General features: G+C 37.6%; 1 protein-coding gene across 1 annotated transcript in view; it reads left to right on the forward strand.

Annotated features, from left to right (window-relative positions):
* The window catches only part of LOC137639589 (E3 ubiquitin-protein ligase Su(dx)-like), a 62062-nt gene extending 55796 nt beyond the window's left edge, over nucleotides 1-6266 (forward strand). Inside the window, exon 9 of the mRNA XM_068371852.1 lies at nucleotides 6122-6266. Within this exon, the coding sequence (XP_068227953.1) occupies nucleotides 6122-6266 (145 nt within the window). The remainder of the gene's footprint in view (nucleotides 1-6121) is intronic.
* The last annotated feature ends 5807 nt before the right edge of the window (nucleotides 6267-12073 follow it).

A 12073-nucleotide genomic window follows, 5' to 3' on the forward strand; every position in this document is an offset into this window, starting at 1 on the left:
AGCAAATGTAAGTCTTAATTCATCTATTTGTTTGTTTAATTTATTTCCAGCAAGGAGTATTTTAAAGGAAATTAGATATATGTTATAATTTTTCATTACTTCTCTTGTAGTTTGTTTATTTCCTCTAATCGCTGGCTTATTTTCCCTGTTGGAGCCCTTGGGATTATAGCATCCTGCTTTTCTAACTAGGATTGCAGCTTAGCCAGTAATAATAATAATAATAACAATAATAATAATAATAATAATAACAATAATAATAATAATAATAATAATAATAATTATAATAATAATAATAATGATAATAATAATAATTGTAATAATAATAATGATAATGATAATTATAACATTAATAATAATAAAATGATAATAAATAATAATAATAATAATAATAAAATAAAATAATAATAAAATTAATAATAATAATAATAATAATAATAATAATAATAATAATAGATATCGAAAATAAAAAAAAGACGATGTTTTGTTCTTCCAGGTTGATTGTGGAAGCCGAGGAAAGCCTTAGAAGACTTCAGCTACACAGATGGAATTTGCGTCCAACAGTCAAAATGTTTATCAAGATAGGATTTGATCAAAATTAGAAATTTGTCCTTTTTAGTTGAATTTTGTATTCGATCAAAATTATAATTGTCTCCTTTTTAATTGAGTTCTGTATATGTTGAAATAAATGCAATTCCTCATAATTTTTGTTTTTGTTTGACTCAGCCCCACATATATAGATATGTACACACGTATGTGCATATAAACTTATATATACATATATTCATACACTTACATACACACACATACTGTATACATATACACACACACACACACACACATATATATATATATATATATATATATATATATATATATATATATATATATATATTCAAATAAGCCATATATTTCAAACTTTCTACGTGGCTAAAAGGTACTGTCACTGTCATACAAGTATCCTGGACCAGGGTTCGATTCCCAGCCGGTCAGATGCTATCGTCTTTGAGTGGTTTCGCCTTGGGACTCTGATCTCGAGGTCGTTAAGAGAATCCAGACATTAATGTATTAAAATATAAGGCTTATTTGAATATGAAAAACCATCTAAATGTGAAAAATTCATCATATATATATATATATGTATATATATATATATATATATATATATATATATATATATATATATATATATATATATATATATATACATATATATGTATATATATATATATATATATATATATATATATATATATATATATATATATATATATATATATATATATATATATATATATATATATATATATACACACGTGTGCATATAGTTACAGATTATTTCAAATTACTGTAACTAAGATTCATGTCTACTGTAGGTTCTAGAACTTTCAAATTATTGGAACCAAGATATATGTCTAGTATAATTCCTAGACCATTCAAACAAGAGGCTCCCACTAGACATCCGAATGACTGAGGATATTATCAAGACTTTCAAGAGGAAACTGAAGACTTTCTTGCTTTCTAAATGCTTCAATAATGTGGATTTGACAATAAACGAGCAATATGCTGTGTAAAATGCTGAATGCTTTAGAATGCATACGATAAATTGATGACGTAGGTCCTGTAAGGGCACAGGGTATACCTGTGTGAGAGGACAAGAAAAACAGTCCTCCAAAATCAAACCATTGTTCTCTAGTCTTGGGTAGTACCATAGGCTCTGTGCCGTGGTCTTCCACTGTCTTGCGTTAGAGTTTTCTTGCTTGAGGGTACACTCGGGAACACTATTCTATCTTATTACTCTTTTTATTGTTAAATATTTCATAGTTTACATAGGAAATATTTATTTTATCGTTGTTACTGTTCTTAAAATATTTTATTTTTCCTTATTTCCTTTCCTCACTGGGCTATTTTCCCTTTTGAAGCCACTGGGCTTATAGCATCCTTCTTTTCCAACATGGTTGTAGCTTAGATTGTAATAATAATAATAATAATAATAATAATTACAACTAAGGCCTAACAGGATGATATGCTCATAGAATCTTCTCTTCCTTATGTTTTGTTCAATTTTATAGTTTATATAGGATATATTTATTTTGATTTCAAAACCACGATATCACCATAATAAACGACCATGCGACCCTGATTGGAACGAAGAGACAATTGGCATATAATTCCAAATTAGTATATTCACGAAGAACATAATTATCAAAAGACTACCCATTTCTAAACTCGCTAATGATATTCAGCTTATAACTGCCATTTATAAACATTAACACTTTTTATCGATAATTCCATATTGAAGTCTTCCATTTTCAAATGCAAAATATCGAAAATATCACTCTAGTTTACCACTGATTTACTATCACGATTTCCTTTTGTCTTAACCAGTTTATACTTAACAAAATCTGAAGCAAAATCTTTAGTCTCATGGTCACCAATGTCACTGTGTGGAAATTAAATAATAAATAATGAGAGGCGGTGAATTAGACGACTTTTACATCGTAAGAGGATTTATTGTCCAAGTTGATTTTCATGGAAAAGGAGCAGAAATCTTCTTCTTCAAAGTAAAAAACTGTTTTAAGTACATCTTCAGCAGAGGCAGTCACAATAATACATGTTTGGGACGGTCACAGTGTTATAACCACTTCACTGTATTATTATTATTATTATTATTATTATGGTTGTTATTAATATTATTATTATTATAATTATTATTATCATCATTATTATTATTACTTGCTAATCTACAACCCTAATTAGAAAAAGCATGATGCTATAAGCCGAAGGGCCCCAACAGGGAAAATACCTCAGTGAGGAAAGGAAACAAGGACAAATAAAATATTTTGAGAACAATATCAACAAAATAAAAATTTCTTATATAAACTATAAAGAATTTAACAAGACAAGAGGAAGAGAAGATTCTATCATTATTATTATTATTATTATTATTATGATGATTATTATTATTATTATTATTATTATTATCAGAAGCTAAGCTATAACCCTAGTTGGAAAAGCAGGATATGCTATAAGGCCAGGGGCTCCAACAGGTAAAGTAACCCAGTGAGGAAAGGAAACAAGGAATAATATAATATTTTGAGAACAGTGACATTAAAATAAATATTTCCTATATAAACTATAAAAACGTAGAGAAAGCAAGAGGAAGAGAAATAAGATAGAATAGTGTGCCCGAGTGTACCTTCAAGCAAAAACACTAATCCAAGACAGTGGAAGACCATGGTGCAGAGGCTATGGCACTACCCAAGACTAGGGAACAATATTTCGATTTTAAGAACGGTAACATTAAAATAAATATTTCCTATATAAACTATAAAAACGTAGACAAAGCAAGAGGAAGAGAAATAAGATAGAATAGTGTGCCCGAGTGTACCCTCAAGCAAGAGAACTCTAACCCAAGACAGTGGAAGACCATGGTACAGAGGCTATGGCCCTACCCAAGACTAGAGAACAATATTTTGATTTTAAGAACAGTAACATTAAAATAAATATTTCCTATATAAACTATAAAAACGTAGACAAAGCAAGAGGAAGAGAAATAAGATAGAATAGAGTGCCCGAGTGTACCCTCAAGCAAGAGAACTCTAATACAAGACAGTGGGAGACCATGGTACAGAGGCTATGGCACTACCCAAGACTAGAGAACAATATTTTGATTTTAAGAACGGTAACATTAAAATAAATATTTCCTATATAAACTATAAAAACATGGACAAAACAGGAGGAAGAGAAATAAGATAGAATAGTGTGCCCGAGTGTACCCTCAAGCAAGAGAACTCTAATCCAAGACAGTGGGAGACCATGGTACAGAGGCTATGGCACTACCCAAGACTAGAGAACAATATTTTGATTTTAAGAACGGTAACATTAAAATAAATATTTCCTATATAAACTATAAAAACGTAGACAAAACAGGAGGAAGAGACATAAGATAGAATAATGTGCTCGAGTGAACCCTTAAGCAAGAGAACACTAATCCAAGACAGTGGAAGACCATGGTACAGAGGTGCTCTACATTTCTTGGCGTCGCTGCCGAACTGTTGGTGGTAGAAGCACCATGCTGGGTTAGTCCTAGGGTTCGGTCGTGTTGGTTGCGGCGGTTTCTTTCTTGATAGAACGTTGATCTCGTCGTCCTCAGGGGCCGTTGCCGAGGAGTCTATGGAAGAGCAGCTGCTGAAGGAGGAGAACGAAGGCGGTGTTGACGATGATGCTCTGAGGCGAGATGCTTTGGAGGCCTCGTGGAGCTTCTGAGCCTTCGACAGGAGTTCGTTCATCGGGAGCGTGTCGGCGTCTGTCAATTGGGCCCTTACGTCCTGTGGTAGGCGTCGAAGAAAGATCTCACGTCGTCGGCCGTTGCTGTCTGTTTCGGGGAGCATAAGCAGGCCGGATAACTCGTCCCACGCCTCGACAGGAGAGGTGTCACCCATGGGCTTGCCGGCGAGGTCCAGGACTTTCTGTGCCCTTGCTGAGACGGAGAGGGAGTAGATACCGATGAGTTTCGTTCTCAGGTCGTCGTATGAAACTTGGCCGGCCTGGGCGTCGAGCCATGGGGAAATCTTGTCGAATACCTCTTCAGGTATGGAGGTGAGAACGATGTCAGCCTTGGCGCAGGAGTCGTTGAGTCTAGCGACGCGGAAGAGTATGTCTGCTCTCAGGAACCAGGAAGCGGTGTTGTGTTGAGAAAAGGGCGACAGTTTGACTTTGGGCGTGGAGGCGAGGCCGTTGGGTGCGATGGGCGTGTTGCTTCCTGCATCATGGCCAGACGACGAGTCGGCGAAGAGGTGGGAAGTTGATATGTCGGTTAAGCTCATCCTACTGCCTTACATTCACCGAAGTGTGGGAGAACCAAAGGCAGGCTCACGCCTAAGGTAACGGAGTATGGAGAAGGTAGCACGGCCGTAATAAGTCCGTTAATGGCAAAGACAAAACCGCTGATGCTACTTTCAACTCAGGGGTCACCAGTTGTAAGGACAGTGAGACAAGCGTCACCAAGATCAATTGATACTTTATTCAAATGTGCATGGGAGTATATTACAAGGTGCGGACGGAAAGGTATGATGGCGCTGGCGCCAAATCAGATTGAATTGCCCGCCAAAATATATGATACATATGTCAAAATGTAGCTCTGATAGAGCGGAATACATATACATGGGAAATCACGGTGTAGCGAAAGGAGAATTCAAATAAATAAACAGTTTGTTGATTTTCTGGACGACGAAGGGAGCGGTGTCCTTACAGTGTAATGTTGAATCTATTAGCTCCTCCATTCCCTTTAAACTAAGAGTAGCACTAAAATTGATTGATACAAATGTTGATGTTTTGAATGGTGTTGGTTTTAAATAACTAAATATTACAGTTTATATAAGAGAAGTCTTTTAGTATTAATATTCCAGCAGCAAACAGTAGTGGGATTTTGTATTAAATGCAAGAAGTACACTATTCTCTGAATATTGTTTACAAATGAATGTCGAGATAAGAGAGTAGGTCCTACAGATTGTAGTAAGGAATGCCAGATAAGAAAACGGTAAAACAATTTAACTTTTGAAATCTGGTATTACTTGAATTGCTACGTGGGTGGACTATACGTGCTGCCATAAGGCATGCAATCCAAAATAAAGATACTCTTAGTGATCACAATACATATTTAATTTCATTAAAGAGATTATGAGAGTAACAAGTTAACGAAATAAAATTACTTCAATTTTGTCACTCGTGTAACCTGATGCTGAATGTGAATATTTGGAGGACTTTATAGAGTTGCAAGGATTTGGAGAGTAACAGCAAATGCTGGTCGTGCTGTTACAAATGTTAATCAGCTGAATTGTCTGTTAGCAAATAGTGTCTGCATCGAAAACTATTACTGCTGAGTTTTGACAATTAAAGTCTTTCTCTTAGTCTATAAATGACATACATAAAGTTTGTCATACTTTTGATTTTTCCATTAGATTGATACTTACATGGATATGGTCAGTTGTTGAATAACCACTTCTAAAGCTTGCCTGCTCCTTTGGTTGATTAAAGCCTGGCTGTTTTTCTATTCGGCCCAATATATCTTTGCGAATATTGTATATTAAGGAGAGTAAACTAATTGGGTGTAACTTTTCAGGTCTTTCCTTTGTTCTCCTCAGAGAACATCCCAGAAAATTAAAGTTAGCCAACATATTGAGTTAAAGGTATATAACTCCAAGGCTACTATTACGCTAATAGAAAACGAGAAACATCTACAGTATAGTACTACACAGACATTCTAAGGAAAAGTTGTTTATCAGACTGTACTGTAGATTCAAGAAACCACTTGCAAGTAAAAGTTTTGTGTCCTTAGGATTATAGAACATTCTCTGGTGTGCTAAATGTACACTTTGAGTTACAAGTAGAAACTAATGAATTACATGATCTGGATTTCAGAGCATAGTACCTTCATCGTCGTTCCTAAAGTAAGAAGATGTCTGGGATAGGAAAATGACCTTTCTTCAGTTGCCATTCCAAGGATTTTCTATTCAGGCCCAGCAGCAGCTCTCTCTCTCTCTCTCTCATTGTAATTATATCAGTGGTACCACGGTAAATGGCTTACGAAAACAGATCAGTGCTGGACACCTGGACGTGTGCAAATAGACATCCTAAAAACAATGATTATATAGAGATGACACTTGCCGACATGCCATGATGAGGTAATCTGGGATGGCATGAGCATAAAGAAAAAAGGCCAGCAGCAGGGCAGATATTAGCTCTCTGCCAAACAATACAAGCTTTTCAGTTTGCCATCTTTTTTAAAACATCTTCGACAAGCTAGTTAGGATCTGGACAGGGGATATGGATAAATGGTCTCCAAAGATAACCCAGAATGTACAGGGAACAAGAAGGAGAGAGAGACCAAAGCAAAGGTAGATGGACTGTATCAAGGATGACCTTCGATCAAAGGAATTAACAGGTGATGAAGTGTGGGACAAAGGTAAATGGAGAATGCTGGCCAGAAACCACCCCACTTAAAAGTGGGAAGAGATGCAGACAAAGAAGAAGTTTAGGAGTAGCCTTCAAAGCTATCCTAAGATCACTGCACTTACAAACGATTCCAATGCTTTCAAGACAGTGCCTAACCAATTCAATCTGGAATGGCTTGGAAGGCTTAAGACCCTTCATGTCCTGTTGAATTCCCCTAACCTATGAAGACCTAGAAGTGTATTGGAGGCCACAGCCGTCAGAGTGACATGGAGACAGTGACCTTGACCAGCGTGTCACACACCTGGTGCAGTCGACTCGTACTAAGCTTGGTTGATCTCCCTGACAAGAGTGGTACTAGGAATTACTGAGCAGTCCCTTGACGACCACTGACAACTCGACAGTTGGCATTTTAGCATAGAGAGAATATAGCTTATCCTAGACAAAATGAATAATCATGTGCAGCATTGCTAATGTACAACCTAGGAGCAACACAGTGCACAGGAGATTGGTCACAATAGTGATGGATCAGATCCCATATTGGACAAACAAATCGGGACTGTTACCTACCTGATTTGAATGTTCCTGAGACAGATCTAATCTCGTGGGAAGCCAATTCTGATGAATGGTAGCACTCTCTATTGTTCCTCTTCACATATTGCTCTTTTCACTATCTATACACTCTTTTACTTCCACTTTCAACAATCTACATCTTAGGACTTTTTTCTGCTTTTTCCCGTCGGCTGACCTCGATGTATGGATTAAGAATTCCTAGATATTCTTATATGATAAAAAGCTATTCAACGTTTATAGATTTGTACCGAATTATTTTTTTTTCCTTAATGCCTAAAAAGTTTTGTTAATCAGTATAACAATAAATTATAATCTTTATAAAGTAGAACTGACACAAGGGGCAAGACTGACTAGAGACAAGTTACTGACTGAGGTAGAGGAGGCATGTGATGATTGTCTTGATGTAGGGTTGCCAGCAACAAAAAATGAAGCCAAGGATGAAACAGAACTAAAACTGTTGTTGATGGAATTGGTACACGTTTCTTGCCTGAATGAAGTTCATCTACTCACTTGAAGAATTGATTCAGTGATGTCTAGGTAGTGGTTCTTTTAACTCATCATAGACAACATGGTAGCACTGGATTGCATCATGAATAGCTGCTGTAGCCTTCATGTAACACTAGACATTCAGGTCTCAATACAATATTAAAAACTTGAGCAAACTTCTGCAGAGAAACAAAATTTCCCATTAATTTTGTCTGTAATCGTTTAGGTTAATCAACTACAGTACTACTGTATTTTCTTACAGCTACGGTCTTCTTTAGTAAGCTCCTTGTGATGCACATCAATGAGTTCAAGTAATTTTCTTCAAAATCTAGTTTGTTTACCACTAGGGTACTAAATTGTGGAAGATCAATTTTCATTCCTGCTCCACCTTCTCACAATCTTTGGGAACACTTTCTACCCCAAACCATTCAAGTTGGCAGATGTAACTTCTGGCTATGGAAAATCAATGTTCTTGAAAGTCTTATGAATATTATAATCTTGTTCATTCACTCAAAACTAAAACTGGGTAACCAATACCCTCAACCTCCTGCTACTTGCCCATGAAGGAGTTTGAGGTGTTGAACCAGTTGTCATACAGCCACCAGAGGACTGATAAAGAACTTGTAGTCTCTTGTGGGTTACATCTGCAGGTAGTGGGCGGTGAAGGTCGTTTGCGTTTCCACACACCTGCTTGTAGATCCTGCACCACAGAGTAGTTTTGTTTGAATGCCAGGGACATATCAATGCACCTAACGTCGTGTGCTCTGAGTCAATGTGTCGGAAGAGGAACTGGATTCAGTGCGAGGTCAATGACCTAGTGAATCCAGGCAAAGATGGTGTTCTTTGTGATGCTCCACTTGACCTTCCTCATGCTGATAAATAGTTTTGACACTTGGGGCGAGCTCTTGTAGTTTCCTTGAGAATGGGCCTCCAGCTTCTTTTTGGCATAGTAACCGTTGATCTGGGTCATTGGTAATGTTGCGAAGGACTCCCAGATCGAAGGGTTTGGATTCTGGGACCTGAGCTGCCAGATATGAGGTCGAGCTTTACTTGGCCCATTGTCATGAATAAGAGACATTAAGGGCGTCCCATGGGAATCGCCGACTCTCTTGGTCGAAACCAACATAAGCGGGAGACCTGTCATCAAGGTCAGGAGACTTCTGCTGCTTGGAGTCCTGGAACGAGGTCTTCTTTTCGACTAATGGTCCACCAGCTCGAAACTCTGTATGAAAGGCAATGCCCACCAGGTAAAGGAAGATCCTCTCGCGGATGGGAAAGGCTTCTACAATTTGCTACCACTGTCAATGATCCTTAAAGCAAGCAGGAAGATTGCTGCATAGTAGCTGATGGAGGAACTACTCCCTCAGTAGTAGAATGGACGAATCCCTCTCTTCGCTAGAAGAATCCTCTGAAGAGGAGACCAAAAGGAGAAGGAAGTCTTTCCCGCTGACGGGAAAGACACGCAGATCCTCTTGGCCATACTCTCTGTTCCCATCCTTGAGTTCTAGCCCAAGTTGAAGGTTGACATCAGGCGTTGTACAAGAAACGAGCCAGAGCTCAAACTGAGTTCCCCTCGAAGGGGGATGGTACTTCTTGCCCGCAGGAAGGTTGCCCTCATCTCAAGAGATTTAAGAGGCAGGCCTTTTTGAGCTCTGGTCACAGCCCGGAGGCAGAGTGGTACAGCATACACCAACTCCTTTTCTTTGATGGATTTGAAGGGAGAAATCAATTCGGAGAACAGCGGAGATTAACTCCCTGGATGAGATTCTCATCTGGCAACCTCCTTATCAGGACAGTCTCTCGCTCAGATCTCGTAGAGAATCAAGAGGAAAGGAAGATACCAAGCGCCGAAGGACCTGAGATCTAGCTGTTCCTAAGAGGTTGGATTCGGTGGAGACAGATGCAGTCTTGTCGAACCTGCAGATGTTTCTGCAGGCTGATGACCATGTCTATAAATATCCGTATTCGATATGACAGTCGAGTCTCTTCTGAGATTACTCCAATCCTCAGTTCGTGGTAAACTCAAGATGTCTCGGAGGAGTTCGAGAGTGTTAGGATAAGCCAGAGACGAAGCTGATCGTGAAGGGGAAGATTGACCTTAGGGTAGAAACCCTTGTGACAACCCTCGGTGCTTAGCTAAACTGAAGCATCATTCCCTGACGTGACAGGGTGAAGATGGATGTCCCAAAAAGGGGGCTAGGAATATTAGTCCTAGTGGTCAATCCTGTACAGGAAGCCGTGGGCTAACCGTTTGTATGATTGCAAGCCTTCCCCTCGTATGGCAGGGTTTGAATATCAAACTCGTTCCATGAGGAGACGATAAGCTGGAGACTTCTGTAAGAAATGACCGAAGAAGCTCAGTGGTATCTTGATGAACCGCGTCTTCCCACGAGACCGGATGTTCCAATCAAGAGGATAAAGAGGAACCGCTTCCCATCTCCTAAAGGAGGATGGAAGAGACAAGAGAGTATTCCTTGCGTTGGATGTTGACTCTGTCCTTCGCAAAAACTGGGAGAAAATGCTGCAGCTGCATTAAGGAGTAAAGGTTCAGAGAGACCCTTTAACACTAAAGTACAACTGGGAGAAAATGCCACAGCTGCATTAAGAAGCAGTCAGGGAGACCCTTTAACACTAAAGTACAACTGGGAGAAAATGTTGCAGCTGTACTAAGCAGTAAGGAAGACCCTTCAACACTGATGTGCAACTGGGAGAAAATGTCGCAGCTGTACTAAGCAGTAAGGGGTTAGGGAGACCCTTTAACACTATTGTGCAACTGTGAAAAAATGCTGACGCTGCATTAGGGTGTAAAAGTTGAAAGGTTGAATAGCAATGTGGAAGAAACAAAAGTGGAACAGATTTAAAGACATCACCATGTAATTATAGCTAGGGACCAAAGAGATCCTGCAAAGACACTTGAATAATGGCTGCAGGATCCCCAATACGATTCAAAGTAAAGTATAGAAATAATAGATATCTTAATAAAAAAAGGAACTTTATTTCCATAATTTTTCTTTTGAATCATAAGCTATATCACATAATTCTCAGGGGGGTAAGAAAGTGAGGAGTGAAGTGGTAATAATGCATATACAGTACTAAATCAGATGCAACATACAGTACATGAAACTCTGACACAGGTCAGTCGTAGGCTAAAAAAACGCAACAGCCAAAACATTTGTTTGAGGAATACTTTATTTACAGACCCAGACATTATATATTTATATATATACACGGCAATATGAATATGAAAATAAGATTGGTATTGCAAACAATACTCAACATGTGCAATGTATGTTGCAAAGTATCAGTATAAAACCACATATAGTCTTTGTAGGCCATAACATATAATCTACCTAAACACATATCAGATGTTGAAGATATCACACTTATTAATATATCAGTACATAATGCATGATCACCAGTGCTTGGCAAAACTTAAAAAGCTGCATGTTTATCATTCTAGTGGCTGGATGCAAATTTTTTTTCGCACAATAAAAACTTTCAGAATTAGCGAGAACTCAACGTCAAATTAGGAACAGAAGTGCCGACTTCATACAAAACAAGACAACCGAATACTGTATTTAATGAATATTTATTAAACGTTTATCCTAACAATAAAATAAGAACAAAGAATAAAGTGGAGTATCGAAAGTACAGTAGTAGATAAAAATAAAAAAAATCAACAACCTATGTATAATACCTTTGATGCAGAAACTGTAATAGCAGATTCCCTATTAAAACTCCATTGCATATAGATACTTGGTCCATACTACAGTGATCAATAGCAATTTATGTAGTAATAAGGATATACGAGCCAAATCATTTTCCAATTATACACTGCAAAAACTGTATGTACACCTAAACTGTCAAACTAATAGCTTAATATGCACTCAATTACATTAACTCCTACTACAATTCTCAATAGCATGGCTGTCATTTCTAATTTTAAAATATTCCCATTAATTAATAACTGTATCACACAATACATATTTTTACAAGTCACTAAATATTTGTGACAATGAGGATATAGTATTGTACACAAATGTACAACGCATTTATTGCAGAC

The sequence above is a fragment of the Palaemon carinicauda genome, chromosome 1, assembly GCF_036898095.1.
Source record: "Palaemon carinicauda isolate YSFRI2023 chromosome 1, ASM3689809v2, whole genome shotgun sequence".
Classification (NCBI taxonomy): Eukaryota; Metazoa; Arthropoda; class Malacostraca; order Decapoda; family Palaemonidae; genus Palaemon; species Palaemon carinicauda.